Source organism: Macrosteles quadrilineatus, unplaced genomic scaffold, assembly GCF_028750875.1.
Source record: "Macrosteles quadrilineatus isolate MER2022 unplaced genomic scaffold, UCM_ALF_1.0 Scaffold_1__1_contigs__length_201487025, whole genome shotgun sequence".
Classification (NCBI taxonomy): domain Eukaryota; kingdom Metazoa; phylum Arthropoda; class Insecta; order Hemiptera; family Cicadellidae; genus Macrosteles; species Macrosteles quadrilineatus.
The window spans coordinates 190,742,217-190,766,591 of record NW_026542594.1 but is presented as its reverse complement, the minus strand read 5'-3'; the positions used below and the strand labels follow the sequence as shown (position 1 = coordinate 190,766,591).

Genomic DNA, 24,375 nt, shown 5'->3' with positions numbered 1-24,375 from the left:
ATTTAAAATTATAAAAATATTTAATTGCAAAATAGGAAGTAAACTACATACACTATTTTAGGTGTTCTTTCACGGATTAAAAACAACTAGATATTGTTTTCTCATTTATTAACACTTTCATTTTAATTTTTTTATGTAGCGGTAATTAATTTTTTATGTACAGGTAATTATTTTTTTATGTACCGGTAATTAATTTGTATGTACCGGTAATTAATTTTTTATGTACCGGTAATTAATTTTTATGTACCGGTAATTAATTTGTATGTACCGGTAATTAATTTTTTATTTGTTAATACTGTCAAGCTTTCACACCGTAAACAGTATTGATCAGTTCGTCACTAGTTTTAGTGAATTTCCCTTTAGGGATGTACCTATTACCGTAGGTGGCCCAATGAGACCTAGGCCCGGGACCGATTTACTTTTTCATTTTGACGTCCCCAGAGGCAAAAAAGCGCCATTCGTTCAATTTTTTATATATGCATATATATTCAGATTTTGAAGAAATTAGGTGTAAAGGTGTAAGGCGGGCTGAACTTGAATGAGTTCGCGAACCAGCATGATCAGACCTCTGGAACGGGGGTTTATGGGTTTAAAATAGTTTTTTTTTCATTTCTGGCCCTTAAAACATAAAATTTCTCAATTTCTCCCTAGACATTTTTAGAAAGCTTAAACAAAATAATTAGTATATCAAAGTGTTTTTGTACAATTATTGGTTACGGAGAAAACTCAAAAAATTGTCATTTAAAAATTCTCATGTTATTCTTATGGAGAATATTGTAAAATGTAGTTTGCTTGTTTGTGGATATATTTTGATCAAACTTGGCAGATGTATTTATTTTATACCAAGATACTAGGCTAATATTTTACTAAAAACACACTTTATTAGCCTCCTTGTAACAGCAAACCTAGGTACTCGTTAAACCTAATGTTATCGAAATAGATTTAATTAAAAATTAATTCAGGCAAATGGAAATTCGCTTAGTCTACAGGTTTGCTGCAGCGGGGGTATTTATCCTAATCATATTGCCACAATTCAACCTACAAAGCTGATTTCACTAACTTGTTCATCTATAAAAATCTTAAATCAACAAAAATCTCACACAATAGCAACAGTCAGGCCTTTACGTCTCAAATATCGCACGAGCTGAGATGAACGTGTTGGCGTGTGGTCCTGGAGATATATTATGACAGTGGAGATAAAATTATATCCACAAGTCTTCCGCCCAACTTGGGTTCCAACTCTATATTTCTTCGCGCGAACCTCCAGCGAGGTGTCATGTACAACCACAACTTGGAAGTATGTCTTTAAATCACGACATTCGCAAATGTCATTTGCTTTTGCCCTGGGAAGTTAAAGTTTTTTATGTTACGCCACTTAAAATTAATATTTACGTGTACAACGATCGTATAGATTGTTAAGCATAGATGTTGTACTATTTAAACCAACTAATATGAAAATATAAATACCTTACAAGTAAAAAATATCAACGATAAGAAAGCATGTAGACAAAACTATAGAATTTATTATTACAGTAGGTACTTCTGTGTTTTCATGCTTCTATGGTATTTTCTTTTTAGTCAAGAAATGTTTCAATGCAGACGGGGTGAATTGTAAATGACCCACACACACAACACAAACCATAAAACTTCGATCTCTAAACTACTAGTATAGCTTATTCTCTGGTTGCATAATCAAAACTCACACGGGAAATTTACACTAAAATATGAGCGAAACATTTACTCTCATACTGCTCATACATTCAAGCGTGGCCAAACCAGGTCGTCAAAATAGGTTAATTATTTTATAATAAAGTGGGTTAACCTGTTACACAGTTCCGGTATCCAAAGTCCTTGATAGTATTTTATTCTGTACTTCGAAATCGTATATTTTAGCTACAATACGGCTTTACTTTTTTATCTAGAAGTGCTGTTAAGTTGTCACAGCAATTTAATTTTTGAAGTATATATGAAATAACAGAGAGTTGATACCTGTACAAAATTTATTTAATAAAATTAAGTTATAAGATGTTCACTAGGCATAATGTCCACTCATTTGTCATTAAATAACTACTTAGCCAGATAAAACTGGAGGTAGCATTTACATAGCTGTAATTTTGTTAGGTTGGTACCAGCTTGGAGAATCAGCTCATTGACTCATATTGTACAATCCCACTATCATCCCCTTATCAAATGTACTAAGTACAATGTATTTTATCCCCTAGTACAAATGGGTACAAACTTCTAACAAATCCCTCATTCAGTGTTACCAACAGTTGTATCTCTAGCTCAGTGGAAATGAACTTATTTTGCAGCATGACATAATTCTGAATTTTTTATACACTAAACATAGTATGTCTCCAAATCTCGTATTTGGTGCCGCAAGGTTGTTCAACCTGGGATGCACCGAGAGCGCGGGAACTCCGTTATTTGGCGCGCCAGTGAGCAGCACACAAGACAGGTGTGGCAATTATCATACCGCAGACAATGTCAGGGATATTTATCACTTATATCAACAGGTGGTAGCACTGGTCAGTAACCTGCGCATCACCTGTCTGTGTGGTTAGATCGATTTATGGCTATAACCAATGGTTATATTTAAATTGTAATATAGTACTAACTATATATATATATATATAACTAGACATTGCTTTCCGATGTTAAATTTTGAATAAATATAGCAAACCTGTAGAAAAGTGAATTTCCATTTGCCCGATTTTACAGTCAATAAACTAATTCCTTAAACATGTCACATGGGTTAGTATTAGGTTCAACAAGTACATAGGTTTGTTGTTACAGGAAAGGTAATACGGTTTCTTTTATTAAATGTTTATAGCTTTGGAAGAAAAATGTAGGAATATTTGCTATATTAGATCAGAACTAGCTGTGTGCCCGTTCTACGCACGGGGATCTTATTGTAGTCAGTTATTGAAACCTTTTTATTAAGAACAGAATTTGGTTTGCATATTTTCAGATATGCTGGCAAAACTATTATACAGTATATAAACCTTCGCAAATACAGTATCTGACAGTTTCAAGCCAAAACAAATGCTTCGAAATTAAATGTAACCTGGGTCGTGTTGGTCCATATGTTAAATCCAATGATTAAACTAAAAAATGCTTTATAGATCTATGAGGCATAGCCCTAATGTAGGCCTATAATTGAAAGTTACCTTCCACAATGGTTAAAAGTATTTAAGGTACTACTTCAACCTCCCAATTTAACACTTTATTCGTGTTGACATTTTCATTATAAAGGTACTTTTGTCCTTTCCGTGAAACACTGAGAAATAAGGACATTAATGCTTTACTAACAGACATACACACAAAAATACAGAACTTAATTAGGGGGTTTGCTACGCTTTAAGCATAACAAAGTACTTGTAAAATTAGTATCTAAAATATTTTGTTAATGTCATCAAATTTCATCATAACAATGTATATTTGCTTGGACCGATGATGACCCGAAATGACGGCTTACTATATGAAATGAAGACGACTGGTCCAGGGTGGTCCAGCCACCCTGGTATAGACGATTGGTAATTTATAGTAAATATTACCAAAATAGGCCACAAACTATTGATACACAAACAACGTAAAGCGTTTAAACAATTCATTATGGTTAGCTGAATAAATGTTTTACTAAAGTGCGTTATCGTTTTCTTAGCATAATGTGATACAATAATGATCACTTATGCTAGTTGATCAATAATGATACAACTTAGCATAATATCTTAGAAGGAAATGTGACAAAAATCACACAACGTTGGGTTTTTGGACGTTTGTAATTTTATTTCTTAAGTAGGTAGGCCGTGTATTCTAGGGAAAAGTACCGGTATCAAGGATCGTCGTCGAACAGTTTGTTATGAATAATTGGGTAGGCGTACGTACCCAAGAGCATGGCTGTATGGTCCAGCGATTGCATCACACGGTGAGTAGGTACTATTGACTATATATATATATATATATATATATATATATATATATATATATAGTCAATGGTAGGAACAGAAAATAACACATTAGAAAAGCGAGTTTAGCATCATCCGTAAACCTCTGTTACAATCAACCACTGCAGTTGTGATTTTTTACTTACCACTTTACACAACCGCCATTGAAGCGCCGTGTCAATGAGTGGAAACCATATTTCTAAGCCATTGGCGACGATCATTATTAAATTTAAAGTTTCCCAGCCGTATACAACACTGATTCAAGGTCTTCTTTCTGGTTATCAAAACTCAAGAACAATTTATACACAAAGAATCTCTGGTTCCTGAACTGGATGATGCCTAGTTATTTAATTTCATTTACACGGTTACACTATTACACTATATTATTGCACTTTCGATTCATTAAATCCGTTATGTAAGAAAAACGTTTTTAATCACTTGGGATTTACATTCAAAACGTGATTGAAAAAGGTTGCGGTATTTGTAAACAACATTTGTAAACATATCAGTGACAGCTAGGAAAAATAATCTTGATCCGAACAGCTGTTCGTTATTTCATAGATGATTATGCAATAAAAATTGGACGAAAACTTGACATAAATCGCACAAAACTACATTTTTGAACGTTCGTAATATTATTTACAAAGTAGTGAGGCCATATTTTAATGGCTAAAGACAATCTCGCCAATCCAGTGAATACATTAAAATGACTTGGATCTTGATAGGTACTCTCGTTTTCCAGGAGAAGATAGCGTAAAATGCCATCTTGAGTGTTACAGACAAAGGGAAAGACAGACAGACAGAAATTGAGATAAGACTCGTTTCTGCTTATTTAATGTATAAGACGTAAAAATAACCTAAAAATATATAATTCTGAGCAATGTACAGACAAAACTCTAATTTTATTTATATAGATAGATATATCCACAAACAGGCGAACATAGTTAACTACAACAGTTTACTATTTTAAATTTATAGTTTAAGGAATTCGTGTTATCAATAAGCCTTCAACAACGCTTATGGATTGTTAAGAGTTTTTAGACACGTAGTCAAAAGTGCTACTAACAACTAGAAGTAGGTTTCCATTGCTAGATTAGTTCGTCCATTGGCAGATTTCAACGTTTTTGAAGACGATGCCTTTTTAAGACATTTACAAATTAGGTTAAAAACTCACTTAACTTACATAGGTAATAGAAATAACCCCTGCCAGCAAACATACTGACTATTTCCATTTGCTTGATCAGATTTCCAATCAAATATTCCCTTATGATAGATTGATGTCCCATTTAAATAACATTAAGTTAAGTGAGTATGCCTACTTTGTTTTTCTGCTATAAGTAACGCCAGTGGGTGTTTAGTTAATCGCTTTGTTAAATACAATCATTTGCCGATTTTGAACAAATATAACTATAAACAAGCAAACTACAACAATTTACTTATTCTCCATAAAATTCGAATTTCAAATTTAAGCCTATATATATTCTAATTCGTCTATAATCATTAGACGTATAACTATGCTCAAGAAAATAAATTATTTGTTTTTTAGCTCTAAAAAATCGTTTTTGAAGAAAAGAAGAAGGCAGTGGTCCTGGATCTAAATCATCACGAAACTTCTGGTAGTAGCTACCTCATATGGGAATTTCGCTAAACTTGATAAGAGGTTCACCATAGAACCGTTTGAAAAGTAAAGCCTCTATAGAACCGCCGTGGGATCAGGTGCTTCTGGTCTCAAAGGTCAAGTCGCCGACAGAGAGTGAAAGAATTCCAAAAATATCTCAAGTGATGGTTTAATGATACAGTAGTCGAGGCTGGGAGTGAGAAAAAACTTACTGGGTGAATGTCTGCAACCATTCACTGCACTGTAATAACTGCAGCTATACGAGCTAGAATGTCTAGAGTTTTTGTTCTAGGACGTTTCTCTTAGGCTATAACACGAAATCAAATTGCCTCAGGCTATGCCTACGGGTTGCGGTATTATCAGTACAAAATCCATTGGTGATTGGCGGGATTTGAACCCGGGACCTCAAGGACCAAAGTCCCGCGCTACCACTAGCTCCTCAAGAATGTCTAGAATGGTTTATGTAACGATTTAACATCCATAGATTTAAGGTAAACTTCATACAGTAAATCTGGGTTGTGGGTATTATCGTATGTTTTACAGAAATAACAGAATAATGGTTCGATAGTGGAAAGTCGTAAGCTTAGGTTACAAAATGTACCCAGTTATACTCTTTGTCATTGGACTAGAAATAAATAGCACAAGTGACTATGAAATTCACGTGAATAATATAATCTTAGCAAATGTTTATGCAGAGCAAAAGTAAAGAACAGATGGATTAGGCTAACGCGATTGAGTATATTTAACAACTAAATTATGAAATTTAACCAATTCGGTATATGTCAAATAATAAAACATAAACAACATATTGAAGTTTGGACAATAATAATTGAAAGTCACGACTAGTTTTAAAAAATCAGAACATTATACATCACACGACAAAGTAGAAGAAAACATTTCTAACTGAAAAGTATTAATTCTAAAGGGTTATCTTAATTGTTAAACCATCAAAACGCATTTCCAAAAGTGTTCCAAATGTGTATATTCGTTTGGTGACAATGTACAACAGTGGGTCTAAAATAAATGTATAACTAGTCTAACAAAAGTTATAGCAGTCTAAATATTTGTTTATCTAACTTTCACTGCAAACAACTCCTACAATAATAATTGTTACTTTCGACAACTTGTACAAAACTAACCTTTTATTAGTGTTTACGTCTCCATTAGTATTTCAGAAGTTAAGCCGACACAGCACATACAAGTCCATATCATTAACCGAACTAAAACTATTGAATTAACAACGTAAACCAAACGACACTGTCCACTTCACAATCGCCACAACAATACAAAGATACACGTCACTACAGGTTAATTTCAGCTGGACCTTAGAGAGAGAAATTACTACAGCTGATACAACAGTCAGCTGTTTGGCGAAAATGATGTCGTTGCTAATACAGTACGACATTTACGTTTTTGCCAACTTACGGCTTGCAAAATAAAAAATAAAATTTAGAAATATTATAGAACACCTATGAATTGATAAAATTAACAATCTAAGTGGTGTGTATATATTTGTCAGCTTGTGCAATAGCTCAATAATGACGCCACAAATACAAAGTTTGTTATTATGTTTAGTTATTTTATCGTTGAAAATAATATTGTCAGTTTCAACACAGATTATAAACCAATACAATGGTCTATTTGTCTATGTTTTCAGACAACAGTGACAGGCAGCGCTGCCTGTTAGTGTGAGCGTAAGTTACATACTGCCTTACCGACAGCCTGCTAGAAGAATAAGGCCACATTGATTTATGTAGTTTTGTATATAAGTTGGGTCAATTCCGTGTAAGCTTGAGTTTCCACTTGTATCCAACAAAGAAAATGGGCTTTTAAACTACAGTGTAGGGAATAGTTTAAACGCCTTGTCCGTATTCCTCTGTACTTTCTAATGGTAAAAAACCGAATGGTCATTGTATCATCATTGACTAAGTTGAAACACGTATTTATCGCACTTAAATCTTTGCAACAGTGAATGACCACATATTATATAATTTTTTTTAGATTGTGTACTGAGTTGCTGATACATTATAATAGGTCAGCTTATGATGTCAGCGTGCTCAAGCGTTAGCAAATACTTTAACTTTTTTACTTTTCTTTGAAAATAAAACACTTTATTGACACAAGGATGATAAATATAGCATTTCATGTTATTTACAAATAATAATTTATTCAGGAAAAACTCAGAAAATAGCTAATCTTTAATAAATACTTTACTGAATTCTTTCTGTAAAGAAGCTATTTTCTTTAGTTGCCTATTTTCCTATTTGCATATCATTTGCACACAATTTGTATCTGACCAAAGTCATATTTTTTTACAGTATTCGTAGAATTAACAATGAGTACACGGTTAAAATACAGAATACAAATGTTCTTATTTACTATTTCCAGATCGTGCATTTCCCATATGGTCGATTCAAGCAATAAAAAAAAATGTTTACAGTCTTGTTACCACTTAGGTTTTGTTAAATGGATTACAAAAACTAATAATTTTAAAACTTAGTGGAAGGCTCGAGAATTATTAATTTTTAGATTCTAATGTTACATTAAAACCAAACATGACACGTCGCAAGAAGTCTAACAAAATGTCGAAACGGTCGAAAGAAGAAGAGAAAGTTGAAGTTGTAAAAAATGAAGAACCGAAACGAAGTGAGGACATTTCTAATAAGATAAACTCGTATTTTAAAACCGAAGAGATTCAAGACATTCGTGGACTTTTGAACACGGAGGAGTTGGTAAGAGTTTAGAAGTATTGAAACAAGTTTTTATCTTTTAAGTATTGCTGTAGCTCAATTTAAGTTAGTGTAGTTTCTAAAGTAGGCCTAGTTAAGGCGATATTATTTTAGAAAAAGTATAAGGCTGGTTTTATGCACCGCGACAGTCGCTAGTCGCGCCACGTCTTGCGGCTGACCAAAATGTCACGCGACAGCGACACTTTTTTGTCGCGTTAACTCACATCCGGTGGTGGGGGAATTAAAGAAATCAGTCCGTTCTCAATCCAATGTTGTGTGTTGTGTTTGTGATGTAGAAGTGATTATTAAGTTGTTTAAATATAGACCCTGTAGTGTTGTACACGTTAATGACAAAACCCCAGTTATTTAAACAACACATACAATTTACAGTTGGAATTGGGTCAACCCTCTTAAAAATTTAATTACATAATATAGTGATGTAATTTATATTACAAATAAAGGGTAAATAACTCATTTATATACTAATTATTAACATTAATCAATATAAATATATGGAGAATATACCACGTGGAGTATGAAAAATACTTACTGTCGCGCCGCGACTGTCGCGGTGCATAAACGTGCCCATTTGATCCAATAGAACTTGAACCGCGCGCGACACATTTTTTGAAGCTGCGATTCTAAAACCTGTCGCGGGTATTTAGAGATCTCCGAGTCGCTCGCGCGGCAGTTTGTCGCTGTCGCGGTGCATAAATGCTCCCATTTAACTCAATAGAACTTGAGTCGCGCCGCGACACGCGACACGCGACTGTCGCGGTGGATAAAACCGGCCTAAACAGAGGAAATATTTACTCGTAATCACTAATCAGGGGATAAAAAAACTATCCGACTACCGTTTATTAGGGCTAGTTGTATGCCTACACATGACCACAGAACCTTCTCTTTGACCTTCTTTTGAACCTTCTTTTGCGTTTCTAGCCCACGATTTACAATGCTGTCTCTAGCTCAAAATCGGACCGCTCGGCCATTTTTTATACCCAACCTTTATAGTTCCAAGGACGTTGGACACGGAAACGTTTATACATTACTTCAGGCTAAGCCTAGAAGCGACGTTATCACTTGGGGGATGGTGATTACTGATTAGTGTGATTCGAACCTGGTACCTCGTGACCGACTCCCCGCGCTATATCAATGGAAAACTAATGGTAGTAAGCTTTTCTCCCAGACTGCAGCACATGTCAACCACCGTTTTCGTCGATTTTTACTTTCTCCCCCTATACCATATGGAGAAAGTATTGTTTTAGTCAAATTTTTCGAGTTTGAGTGGATATTTCCGTTTTGCCCCCCCCCCCCTGGTTTTCAAAGTGATGTCTGTGTGTGATGTGTACAGAGCTAACAGACTGTACCTGTGGTCCGATTTTGATGTAATTTGGTATATAGGTACTAATCCATGGTATCTCCAGGAGTTTTTTCATTTATTTTTTGAAATTTTGATTAATGTTGACTAGCTGTTACCCACGGGCTCCACCCCGTTTTACTACATAAGTATTAATAAAACTATTGATTCGTTAAGTTAAGCTGTAATAAACAAAACAGAATACAGTAATGGTAATACAAACAAATAATAACAGCTGAGGTATTTTTAACATTAGGTAAATGGAAAGTTCCCTTTGGAAAGCAATTACGACCTTATAGGGCAATTAATTTATGAAATAACGGATAATTTTGCGCAAGGTTTCTCGTCATGACGAACCTTTTAAGTATATGGTTTATGGGGGTGCGACTTGTAGTTTTCTCAAAAGTTCATGGGTACTTTTGGCTTTATATATAGATTTCCTCATAAAAACCCATAAAATAACGGAAAAATCGGATTTTCTCAAAAATGACCCAAACGATTTTGATAAAAATTTAGTATGTTGTAGCCCTTTAAATTTTAAACAAAATTGTATGACTCCCATTTCTGTAAAAATTACTGTTCAAGAGTTATTGTAACTTAGGTTATTTTACCATAAAAGACCCCATAAAATAACAAAACATCGGATTTAGGAAAAACGCCGGTTTTGATTCAAATTAATGTGTTATGGTGCTTAACATTCTAAAAAAAAATAGTGCAATCCCCCATTGATGAAACAATTACGGTTTAGAAGTTATTGCAACTTTTGTGATTTTTCCTTATAAAATACAGAATCATAGTTACTCCCATAGCTTACCCATGATAAAGGTTGTTGAAGAGCTAATAGGATAAATTATGAGTCAGATTGCTGATACAGTTTATTTTGTTTTCTTTTGTGTTGAGTTCATATACAATCTATTAGTTGTGTAACTTATGCATGAAGGCTGGTTCTGTGTAAATTGAGGTCTTAAACGCTTAATTCTTTTTGAGCCACCTAGTTTCATCAATTTAATTGTGCCTGTCATTTAATTTTTTTGAATTTTTTTATAAACACTAAGTGATTACAAAACAATAGGTACCGGTACCTTAGGCTGTGTGGATCCATATACCAAGTAAAAATTATATGTTTTTTTAGGACCAAGAGAACTTTTTATTAAAGATTCTCCCTCACAAAGCCAAAATCGTCTTTCTCTTAAAAAAATACAGACTTAAAAGTTAATTTAACTGATTAACCTCTTAAAGCCAAAATTTTCAAATCATTGCACAAAGCTAATCCCTCTCCTTGGATGGATGATTTTGGAGCATGATTCTCATAACCTGCAATCATTCAAAATACTCGTTGGGCAAGATTTAAGAGGTTTAAATTTGTTTACAACTAATCTTTAAATTTTTTCAGGGTGACCATCATTGTTTCGCCGGTGCTGTAGTCATTGGAAAGTTTGAAGTTGTCAAAAGACTGTTGAGAGAAGGGCATTCAATTGACTTTTTTGATGAGGTATCCTACTTAAAGTTTCTTTCATTTATATTTATTTTTCCACTGTAACTTACTTCTCTGTGTACACTTTTAAAATTAAGCTATGATTTTGACCCAAGAGTTGTGAAGGGAGCCTTGGCCTTTTACAACATTCTAGAATACGCAACTAAGTGAGATTATATGGACTATTTACAAGCAAATAATCGGAAAATTTTGTAGAAGGTACGTAGAAATGGGTGATTTTCACTTTAATTAATGCAACAAATTTCCGTGGGAAAACCAGAACCTGGACCCCACTTTTTGTCCCGGTAAGTCCGACGCAACTGTCGCCCAGTGGAAATCCTTTAAAATATGCTCTGCAACTGATATTACCAAACCCTTTCTGAGAACAAAATTTTTCTGGTCTACAAAGACACCATTAACCAGTTGCTTACTGTTTAGCGTAGCAAACTTAAATTTATGGTTTTCATAACTTTTTAGAACAGAGAAACAGCTGTGATGCTGGCAGTAAGGCACTTCCGGTTGGATATGGTGGATTTCCTGGTGACTCGTGGCGCTGATATCTCCCTGGTGGACGGAGAGGGAAACAACGTCATGCTGTTGGCAGCCATCAACCCGTCGTGGGACCAGGACTCCTTTAGTGGTCTTTGGCATAGCGTGAGGGACCACCCTCGGCTACGACCAGACCACGCCAACAAGGTATGTACATGTTGTGTAGTCATAAAGAGTGGCAAAAGTAGGTGGAACGAACACTGTTGATAGGTGTAATCTGTCATCGGTGTGCAGCACTGGTCTGTATTGCTATAAAAGAATGTATCACAAAGCGAATTGCTCCGTTGAGGAGTGAGTTGGTAGAGCGCAGGGCTTTGGAACCTGAGGTCCCGGGTTCAAACCCCGCCGATCACCAATGGATTTTATCAATGTGATAATGCCGCAACCCTCTACGACTAGCCTGGAGTAATGTGTAAAAGAGTTCCAGGCTAGAACTAGCGTCCTAGGATAATGTGGGATATAAAAAAAGAATAAGGGGAAGTGCTCAGAATAAGTGTGCACACCTCCTTGCTCCAAAAGGCGCTGGGCCGAAAGGAATGTCAGATGTCATCTGGAGAAACACTTGGACACTATTTTACCAAGAAGAGGGAAGCAGACATCTCATTATCATATGTCCAAATCATAGCCAGTATTAGAATTTAAAAATACATCGTTGACTAGTGCTATTGTGCTACTGTTCTGCTAATTGTATATACACACTCATTGCAAACTATGTCATGATTAAAACTCTCTCTTAACCGTAGCATACTTCATGTCACATCCGCTATTAAGTTAAGAAAACTATTAGTGGAAAATTGGAAAAAACTACTGATGTATATTGTTTATAGAATACTGTATAACTACAATAAGAAGTAATCTAGTCAAGGAACTAATCTATTAACGCTAAACATCATAGAACACATATGATTCGCCTGTACAATATTGTTTTTTGAATATGACAAAAACACTCATCGTTTATATTTATGTTCCAAGGCTGGCTACCGCCTCATACACTACATCACCAGACGACAGTGGAAGGGAATGTTGGAACAGCTGATCGGTATATCCATTGATCTGGACTGCAAGACAAACAAAGGCGTTACTCCCCTGATACTGGCAGCGTCACGAGGCGACACTTACGCTGTCAAGGCTTTGCTGAACGCAGGAGCTGACTTCACGCTGGAGGACCAGGTAAGTTATAGTACTTGCGCAATCAAGTCCTCGGTTCAATCCTGAGAAATATCAGTGACTTTTGATGGTTCGGAACTAGACCCAGCTGTCTTTGATCATTACGCATTTTAGTAAGAAATTGGCTACAGTTGAGTGTTGAGTGAGGTATTGATATTCCAGCATTTAAAAGTCATTGGCTGTTGACACAGATAAAAAGGAATGCAATTCAGAGAGTTAGCTTGAAGAGATTAGAATACAGTAGACTCCCTCTTATCTGGACATTTTTAACCGGACATCGGTTTAACCAGACTAATACTCGGCGGAAATGACATCTCTATAACCGGAAAATTTTTATCAGCGCATCGGCTTAACCGGATTAGATCGGCAGGAAGTGGGCGGTACTGAAATAACTGTTCTCGTGGGATGGATTTGAGACCAGTGATCACGTGTCTGAATACAATGCTCTCCTAAATTTAAGTCAAATACTGTATACATTATGCATTCAAACGGTCCGTTTTAACAAGTTTTTGGGGATGTTGGTTTAACCGGAAAACCCGTTAACCGGACTGGCCTCGGTCCTGAGGAGTCCGAATAAGAGGGAGTCTACTGCAGCTCGAGACAGTTAAAAACAATTATAACAGGTTACGTACCTTGACGTCCACAATTCCTTAGTCGGTGTCTGTTGACTATAGTTTCGACTACTACGTAGTCATTATCAAAAACAGAACGTTAAAATAATTATATTTGTATAACAATTCGTATACATTCGTAACATGAATAAATTAAAAACAATATGATCTAGCTATGTGAGAGGAGAGAGTTCTTAGTGTTAAAGAGTTAATAGAGGCCATAGAGGGAAATAAAACAAAGAGGAATTTTAAAGAAGGTGGATGGATGAAATAAAGAGGGGTGTGGAGGAAAAATGTGTGTTTAAAGATGGTAGAAAATGATGGAGGGATAGGAGATTATGTTGAGGCCTAATCGATGCCAAGATCCGGATATTTTTTTTAGTATTCCGGAAATAATTGCATCATATAAGGATAAGTATGTATGTTTAAGAAATAATGAGTGTGATGCTTGATGTTAAGTTTGCAGCTACAGAACGGCTGATTCTTCAAACAATATCACAGATTTGAAACACAATGATTCGCTACGTTTTATGCTTTTCATAAACCCAAACACTTATTTCAGGATCGAATGTGTGAACTTCAGATTAAAAGGAGATTAAAACACTATAATCACTCAGGTATCCAGGAAATTTTGTAGTCCCAGAGATAAAAAACTCTAGTTTTATTTTCTACTAAACAAATTTATACTAATGAGTATTTTTTCAGCAAAAGTGCACAGCTCTGTGTTACGCCATTGCCTTTAGTCTTCAGAAGAACGTGCGGGAGCCCAACGGAGCACTTGAACTAATCTTGGCTGCCGTCAACGAGGGACATTCCAAAATGACCCTGGAACAATATCTTAAGGTTAATAAGTTAAAAATTTAAACAAGTTTAAAATAGAGTACGCACTACGATAGTTAGGTTATTTTTTAAGGACATAACATTAAGTAAATTTGGAAAAAAACTGCATTTGCGTGACATCCACTATTCTAGATTTATGTTCCCGATTTGTAGCCTAAGTTTTTGATTGTTAATTAAAAAAAAAAAAAAATACAAATCATAATAAATTGTTTTACAACATAAACTATGAGATGTACGATGAATAACTTCCTTACACCTAGTTTTGTTTTAGTACTTACATTTACAACAATGTTGTCATTACATTGTATCCTTGGCACATTGAAAAAAATATTCAGTTGTGAAAAATTGAGAGAATTTGGTAAACTAACTGTTTACGGTATGCGTTTATGGAAGTTATCTGTTAGATTCTGCGTTTCTGAAATATATTCCAGGAAAACAACGTATTTTGAAAATTTCTTATCAATCCACTCTCAAACGAAATAATATACTAAGACGGCATTGACTACATCGACAAGTAAAATTGATCACTGCTTAAATATTTCTAGGCTGCTATTTTATTCAAATGACCACAAAAAGTTACCTAAATGTTGAGATGACGGACAACGTTATTCCAATTTTCAATCCAAGCACAAAGTTGACAATACTTAAATATGTAAGTTTTTACAGAGGAGATTGGAATTGCTCGTCAACCCTCCGAAAAACCGAGCAGAATTCACTAAGGTTGTGACCAGTGTACTCGTCCATGTTTTGATCTTCTTTGCCCGTTACATCTACAGCGGCATGGACCTTCTCATGGAACTCTCTGTGTTTTCAAGATTGCAAGAAGTAAGTTCCAACGATAAACACATATTACTTTGCAGGCGTAAAAAAATTAATTCAGGAATTAAAACAATTAAAATTACTTCTGAGAATTTAACCTGTACGTGACAAAATTACGGTACAGTAGTCTCCCTCTTATCGGGACTCCTTGGGACTGAGGCCAGTACGGATAACGGGGTTTCCGGTTAAACCGACGTCCTAAAAAATTGTAAAACAGACTGTTTAAATGCGTACTGTATATAGTAGGTATTTGACTTAAATTTAGAAGAGCATTGTATTTAGACAGGTGATCACTGGTCTCAAATCTTTCCCACGAGAACAGTTGTTTCAGTACTGCCCACTTCCTGCTGATCTAATCCGGTTAAACGGATGTAATGTTAAAAATTGACCGGTTAAAGAGTTGTCATTTCCCCCGAGTGTAGTCCAGTTAAAATGTGTCCGGATAAGAGGGAATCTACTGTAATGAAATATCTTTACAAAGTCGATAAGAATTTAAAAGGTTGACTTTAGGTACTGCGGCATGAAGATATTATACAATGCGAAAGTTTTTCAGCTTCAACATATAAACACACTTTTACCCTTAAACATAAAAGATTTTTTCCAAGGTTTAAAGAAATTATTTAAGCTAGTTATTAGTGTAGTAATTTAGTGATCCTGAGGTGATAAAAAAATAGATCTTTCTTAGAAAGTTCCTAAGTAGTTTTCTTTAGTTGAACTGTCAGTTGGAAGTTGATAATCCAGATTATAAAAGTGACTGGGTTAGATCAAATATTAGAATTTTTGTATAAAGTTCTTCCCAGTGGGATAAGGCCTTATGTGGCACTCACGCATATTCTCGGATACCAAAGGTTATCTTTGGGTATCAATAAAATTTTCTACAGTGTTGGCCAGTCCATTGATTGTCAAATAATCTTCACTTTTTGGTTATCTTCTCCTTTTTGAGTGCAGGACCCTATTTTGACAACTTAACCATGTTCTTAGAGGGATTAGTCGACACATTATGCTAATCACAAAGTGATATGAGTGTGTTTTCTTGCCTGGCTATCTTTACCCAGACATGTTATTTCAATGGGCGAAAGATGTAAACTATTGAATGAGTCTGATTCATGATAAGTATTTACTTTGAAGGTTGTAGATTGTATTAATATATCTCTATGATTTTCAATAAACTCCTTTTCTAAGGGTTGTAGAGTAAGCCTCTGATCCTATCTAGCATTTGACCGATGTACATTATCTCTTATCTCCACGGTCTGTCCAGGCGGTCATGCATCATACTGACGACCCTGCGTACCTCGCTGCGGTTCTGTTGGTAGTCCTGGAGCTGATTCGCCATTGCGACTGCTGCTGTCAAGGACTTTCTCAGGCTGAACTTGCCAACGCGTTCTTCTCTGCCGGCCTGGGGAAGTGTTTCTTGGACTTATTGGTTAGGTGAGCAAACCTCAGATGTAATGGGTAAACCTAATCTCAAAAAGTCGTTGATAACTTGAGGTTTTGAATTTATTAATAGAGTTTTCATGAAAATTTAATATTTTTGACCACTTTGAGCTCTGATGTCCAATGTATCAGGCGCAAGACTGACATAACCAAACTTCCACTTACAAATTTACAAAACTAGCTTTTTGCAGAGTTTTTTCCAATATATTTTTATATTTAAAACTCGTTTCAGGTATGGTGCGGACAAAACTACGATGATCAAATCCGTTTTCCAACCCCTCCTTTACCTGTGCACCAGCGAAAGCTACAAAGCCAGAACGTGGCTCGAGGGAAACTATGTGCATCTACAACCCTTTTACCACAAGTACATGAGGTCTTTTCCTGTGCTTTTCCAAGACACGTACGGCGACACACACGCTGAAATCGAGAGACAGCACTCACTGTCATTTCAAAGACTCATGAAGGCATTAAAATCTGACGAGCGTATTGTGACCGAAGAAGAACACCGGAAAGCTGCTCAAAAAACAAGAGAGGGTCAGATCAGGCTGGCCCGCTCGATGTACTCAGTGGTGAAACCAAAATCAACAAATTTTACTTCAATTCAAAAAAGAGAATGTCGAGAGGAGAAACTTAATGTCGGCGTGAAAAGAAAAAGTTGCAATCAAACACTGTACAATTCGATAATACAGCACAATTTTGGGAAACTAGATTTAGCTCAAGCTAAACCACCTGCTCAGCCAATTAAGGAACCAAAGGATATATCTATCTTCAAAAAAGAAGAGATTAAAACTACAACTGAGGCATCCAATAAGAAAACAAAGAGAGTAAAGAAATCTAGAATAGCCATAAAGGAAATACGGGAATACGTGTCACCGAGGTCGGAAAGTTCACAAGTACAAGAGTGTTCAGAGAGTTCAACAACAGTTGATTCATTATCAGTTAATTCTGTGAAAACTTCTCCATCAAATGAGGAGTTTCCAATGAAAAAATCTCCATTATTAGCGACAAAAGAGCGCTTCTCAGAAGGTTATCAGCTGTTTCAACTGGACGAGCCGATGGTAGTGTCGGACGAAGAAAGAATGGCAAACACTTGTGATTGGATAGAAGCGTACACTGAGAAAGATGAGGGTAAAGAAGTATCAGATGTGGAGGTAACAAGCACTTTGCAGTACCTGGAGGAGATATTCAATAGGATTTTGCAACGATACGATTCTACCTGGACAAAACAATATATGGAAGGTTATTTGGGGGCTCAAGGAGACTCGAAAGATTTGACAAAACTTATGTCCGTATTGCCTGCTTTGGAGACCTACCACATGAAGAAGCTGATGAGCAAGTGGGACGGCTTCATGAAAGAGATAAAAAATAACGCTAGGAAAAACCACGTTGTGTATGCAGCTCTGGTGTCTGAAATGCAACTGTTTTTGTTGGAATTTGAAGATGAACTTGACAAAAGAGGAGTTAAAGTCTTGGAAGACGATGAATCCAGTTTGGAAAATGATCTTGATACTGAATTTATTCTACGGAATAAAGATTCCGAAGATTTAAATATTCTATCCAACGGAAAACCAGTGGAGACATTGTTAAATAAAAACACTACAGTTCAAGTTGATTTGGAACTTAAAAAGGACACCAGTGCACAAGTAACACAGGATGTAAAGTCATATGAAAACAAAACTGCCCACTTTGTTGACAGTATTTACATATCAGACAGTGAAGATGAGAGCGATGGAGTCAGTGTTTGGGAAACAAAGACCGAAGATAAAGTAGAAAAACAACCTGAGACGGATAAGGTGATTGATGGAGAAGGTAAAACAGAGCTAGACAAAGAAATAGTCTGTACAAAGGAGGTGAAGGATAAGGAAATTAATGTTAAAGTAGAAGAAGAGAAAGAAGAGATGGTCACCGAAATTCCAGTATGTACGGAAAACACCAATAATGACAAAGTAGAAAGTTCTTTAATTGAAATTAATTTGGAAACGTCCAAAGATAATGACATTTGTGAAACATCACAAGTATGCAACGTTAGTAATAAAGATTCGTTGGAAGCAATCGAATCCGCTGCCCTAGAGGATTCTAAGGAAGAAGAAAGCGCAAAGATAGATTCAGAAGAAATTGTTCTCCAAAAAAAGAAGCCTGAAGACATTCAACCAGACTCTGAAGAAAAGACTCCCCCCGGTTTTGAAAAATGTGACCCGCTTGGTGTCTGCCTTGAAAAACTAGCCAGGTAAAACTATGTTATTTTAAAAAATTCACAGTGAATACTATTCACTATACAAACGGCAACAGGTACCGATCCAGTATTCAACTACAGGTATTCAATGTACAGGGTACCGATCAAAAAGATGAGTTTATAAATTAATGTGTCCCTAATCTTTAAAAGGCATTGGTGAATTCATTTATAATTGAGAAATGGGTGTAACTGTTGGAGGGTAAAATTGGACACAGAGGAATCACATAGGTAATGATTGTTATTTGATGACTCCCTTGATGAGTCAAGTCTAAACAGTAAACAAAGTTTAATGGGGTTAGCGGTTAGCATCTTTGATTCTAGAGAGATCGTTTCAGGTATTTTCATGGTACTTGATAAATCAATGTGAGTAAATTGGACCAAAGTTTTTTTCTTGAACTATAGGTGTTTGAAGAAGCCATATTATAATTTGTTTATTGAGAGTAAGGGAGACTAATTTAATATTCATGACACTGTCATCAAATTTTTTCACCGAATGTTTGACCAGTTTACTGAAGTACTGTGGCCAGAAGTATGAGTCCCAGTGTCTTAGACTTCTTTCTCTTCCTGATTGCAAGACTGAGTTTCTCGACGGAGGGAATGTCAGGATTTCTTCGTACGACTGTTCTCAGGAGTTTAAACTCTTCACCGGCTTCAACTTGGGCAACGTGGAACTTGGACTGAGTGTAACAGGTACGTAACATGTCTGATTTATCCTAAATAATGTATTCAGTATATTTAGATCGATTTTCCATGCCAGAGCTCCATGTCGTAGCTAAAGCAACTCATTCAAAGGTACTAAAGCTTAGAACGTCAACCATGCCAGCTGATGTTGGTACCGTATCTCAGCCCTAGAGATTTTGAGTCCAAATGTATTATTTTCCATCTTGACTCTCAGTCTTTTCACATTCAGTATTTTCACACAATCATTGCATTTCAGGAATGCCTATAGCTGCGCGCAGATTCTTGAAACTCGGCAACAAGTCAGTGAGCGAGAAGCTTTGTGAATGTGTCAAATCGCTGCTTCGTCTAGACCATGTTTACATTCTGCCGTACCTCGGAGTTTACGACACTCCTCCTGCTATCATCACGTTGGTGCCTCTCTGTCGACAGGTGATATCGTCGTCAGTTGTAAACAAACATAGCGGAAATCGTAAAACTATCTATCCACATAGCGAACTAAACAGAAAAGATTTTTGGTTTGCTTTGATTAGGTTTGGCTAAGTTTATAAGTTTGTTTTAAGGTGGTTATTTTGACTAGGCTACTTAAAGCTATGACATGTATGGGCGTCCATCAATATGGGTAGTAAAATCAAACATTTTGTACCTAAATTTTAACTATTTTCCCGAAGAACCCCCCTAGACCTCCCTCTTTACTGGTATTCCGTACCTCCCAGACCCTGTTGTCCCCCAAATGGAAAAGTTAGATAGACGCTCATGGTGACCTAAGTGTTTATTAAACGCAAGAAAAGGCATTTTGTGTACCACAGTATACTCAAAATGTACAGCTGTCGTGCATTTTCACATTATAATAACCTCCATCACATTATGAAAACCTTGTATATGTTTTGTTTCTTATCTCCATTAGGACCTGGGGCAGTATTTGATCCAAATCAGATCAGTGTTGACGCAACACACAAACTCCGCACAAACGATCAATCCTTACCTCGTCCTTCTGTCATGTCAGGTATGTTCCAATTGTTTATTGTTGTCTTTAAAAGGAATTTTATGTACAAAAGGTCAATACTGTCTAAACTTTTGGTGCCTATTTAACCTGGTTATAAAAATTTGAGAGTCGTCATCAGGTTTATCAGTACATTTTTTTCAGTTGATGGAAGGTCTTCACTATCTTCACACCAAGAACATTGTCCACGGAAACTTAAAGCCCTCCAACATCATGGTGGATGCCAACGGAACGATAAGATTGGCAGAGTTTGGACTCCAACAGGTATTGCATCAATTTGAAAGCTTTGAAATACAGGATGCTCCAAAAGTAAAGTACAAAACTCTATTAAATTGTTTTATGAGTAAAAAGAGCAGAAATCAAAAATATTTGCCATTTTGCACTTTATATAACAAAATTTTAAATTACAAACTATTAAAAATATCCCTACGAAACTTTGTATAATGTTCAAGGTAGGCCTAGTAATTAAATGATTAAAAACAATTGTCATTACAAATTATTTTTTTTTAAACAATATCCGTTTTAATTTTTTATTTTACTATAATTACTAAAAGCACAGCTGATTTGATGAAGATAGACAAGCAACACCTAGTTCAGAAAGATGTGTTAGCTACAGCTGAAAAATCATTGGCCAGTATTGTAAAAATATAAATCATGATAAAGGAAATCAAAACATAAACTTGTTTACAGGTTCTGTTTCAACAATGCAGCCCAAATTTCTCCTCTCAGATCTGGTGGGCCAGAGAATGCCAAACCATCTACTTCACTACATGGAAGGTAAGGAATGTGTTTAGAAAACAATCAATTGCTGTTTGCCAACATTGCAGGATTTGAAATATGTTTGACGGATCACCTAACGCAAACGCGGAGTTATTAAGCCAGTATGTAAAGATCCAACAACCAACCAGCAATCGAAAGTTTCAAGAATATTTCAGAATTAAACTAACCACTTAAAACATGTGTTATGTAGATGGCTGAATTAGATCGTTATTAGAGGGATGCGAGTCAATCCGACCAACCGGTTTCGTGTGACATTGTACGATCATAGACAAAAAGAATAAAATAGACCACCAGCCGTGCTGCGGTTACCATAGGTTCTGGCGCACACCGCTGGGAGCGCCATGTAGTTACGACGTACGTACTACGTACTACACGGCGCTCCCAGCGGTGTGCGCCAGAACCTATGGTAACCATGGTAACCGCAGAACGGCTGATAGTCTATATTTCTTTTTATCCATGGTCAATAAACAGATATGTCTCGGGACGTGTGTCCCAAGTCGCAACCAGTGTGTAAGATCAAGATGTGACTTGATAACATGGTGACATGCCTTGGACAAATAATGTCGTAGACATGACATGACCAGTGGGTAGCTAGCCAATGCCATCAGTAACTGAGAGATACATCCAATTTTTATCACACTGAAAGAGTTCTTTCAATTAGTATTTAATGTTAAACATTTACCTTCATTCTCAACCTCGGATTTTATGCTTGATTTAACTTTTAATATTGAAATTGTTAGTATCTTGGGCCCTATTCCACATATAACATTGCGGTTATCAACGGTTTTCACCCTTTGATTCACTTAACCGATGTGTGTTTTCAGTACATTTGCACGGAGCTTTCAGACATACAGACAGCTGGAATGCTTCTTCATTTCATCATGACGGTGGGGATCCACCCTTACGGCTGTACCGTGAAAGACATCATGGACAACATGAGAAACAACGTGATCCAAATCCGAACTGAGGACGTTGTCACTTCGGACCTTGTTTGCTGGATGTTGTGTTCGGAAGCGTACAAGAGACCATCGACTACGGATGTGCTCAGGTAAATATCCCATTCAGTTTAGATTCGGGCTCACCCTTTAATGGGTACATCAATGCCGTTTTCAAAGAAGGTAAAGGCTTTGGTAAAGTGATCCAAACGGCAAACACATACAATTTTTATGGATATACCTAAGATTTATCCTGCCCGTCTCACACCTAAGTCAGACAGGCTTTTCTGCTATTCCTTTTGAATTCCTGTTTCTCCTAATTTCTGTTTAATGTTTTATTATTATCCTGGTATCTTTGATAAGTTGTAACTGCATTTAATATTTTTCACAGACATGTGTTTTTCTGGGACACCAACAAGCGGTGGAATTTTCTCCGGACTTGTTGTGGAAAAGAGAGTGATTCTTCCACTTTCGATATCGTCCAGATGCACAAGGATTTAGACATACTCAGCGAACTGCGGGACATTCACAGTAAATGGGTGGGTGAATCTTGTAGTTTAGTTTGTATACAAAAGATATGACTAATAAGTTCACCAAACAACAAATGGTAAAGAGGGCTATTTAAAATGTAACCAAATAAATACAACATGCTTGTAGAATATTTGTCAAATTGAAAGCGGCGATTGTTAGAAAAAATCAGATAGACAAGATTTGTTAAAAATTCTTGTTGAACGAGACCGAAAAAATGTACCAGAACACAAAATAATGATTTAAAATACCTCAAAACACAGCCATACTTCTAAAAACAAAATTGATAACCAAATAAGATAAGAGAATTATTCAATCTTTAAAGATCGAAAGGATATTAAATAGGCTAAATATTATATTGTCAAAAGATTACTCACTTTTATTACCAGATAACCAAGGCGGTATTTGGCCTCACCAAAAATCGTCCTCAACGTCTTCTGGTCCTCTGAATCTTCTTCGCAAACTCTCTTCTTGATTATATCTTTATACATTTAGTCTTTCCTTCTCTTCTTAGAATGTCCAGGAGGTTTTTGCCACGCTTCACCAAAGACCCATCAGCTCTTATGATCAAACGTCCAATCACAATAAATATACACTGCACCGGTAACTGAAAATTGAAAATAAATCAGTGAGCAAGAATTTATACAAGATGAATCCTAGTTATATTGTTAAACAATCGCTAAATATTACAACACATCACACAAAGTTGACTACAACAGAAGCAATGGACTACTTTAACACAAACGTAGGCAAGAATTTAGGATTCTGATTAGCAACTTACTATAGTTTAATGTGTTGTTTCTGTTTCCAATGTGTCCACAGATCACGGTGCTGCAGCAATACGTCGAACTGAAGACCGGCTGCAATCAGTTTGCTGACACTCCAAGCGGTTTATTAAAGTTCCTCAAAGAAAATATTGACAATTTGTCGGAAGTCAAGGAACTCTTCTTGAAAGTGTTTGCCTATATGCCTCTCAATCTATACCGGTATGTAATCATTTATTAGGTCTGACTTTTTTCTTATTTTGATGGCTTACCTTCACATTCCAGAGGACGATAATCTCAAGCCAATTGTTTTACACATTACGAGGCTAGGCCTAGGAGGTATTGGCGTATAATCCATTAGTGATTGGTGGATTTGAACCAGGAAACTCATAGACCGAAGCCTCACACTTTATCACTAGACCAGCTTGCTCCCCAATTGATTGATGTTAGCACTACCGGTACTCATTATCAATATTCAATCCCGAAGTAGGTACATGCAGCGTCCCTGAAATAACTAACTAAAGAAAGGTTAAATGTTGCATGTTGGATCTGAAAATGGTTGCTTAATTTATGTTTAGTCTGCAGACAAGCTCTTTTATAAAAAAATAATCATCAATAAGCAATTATGATAATTTTTCTACATTTAACCTAGTTCAATGGATAACTTTCTATTTTTTTCAGAATGTTGGAACAGACAGACTGGATAAAACATCCTGTTCTCGAGCCGTTCACTAAAGTCGAACTTCTCTCAAAGCCGTAACGATTCATTATTGGTAACATTCAATCAAGTGCAAAAAGTTCACATTGAACAGCTCAATTCGCTATTGATTTCAAAATTCACAATGCACTTCATCTAAACACGGTGTAAATATACTTCCAATTGTGTAAATAAAAGTAAAATTGTTATAA

The 24,375-nt window shown here is 36.0% G+C and overlaps 1 protein-coding gene across 1 annotated transcript; it reads left to right on the top strand.

Annotated features, from left to right (window-relative positions):
• The first annotated feature begins 8,120 nt into the window (after positions 1-8,120).
• On the top strand, positions 8,121-24,319 carry LOC129003516 (uncharacterized). Its single transcript, XM_054431815.1, has 17 exons — positions 8,121-8,297; positions 11,045-11,143; positions 11,603-11,821; positions 12,647-12,844; positions 14,158-14,295; positions 14,959-15,117; positions 16,370-16,539; positions 16,778-18,772; positions 19,284-19,468; positions 19,716-19,888; positions 20,364-20,462; positions 20,604-20,723; positions 21,150-21,236; positions 22,064-22,287; positions 22,566-22,713; positions 23,525-23,688; positions 24,148-24,319. Exons 1-17 carry the CDS (start codon positions 8,121-8,123, stop codon positions 24,224-24,226), a joined length of 4,434 nt encoding a protein of 1,477 aa, XP_054287790.1. The 3' UTR covers positions 24,227-24,319.
• Positions 24,320-24,375: the final 56 nt, after the last annotated feature.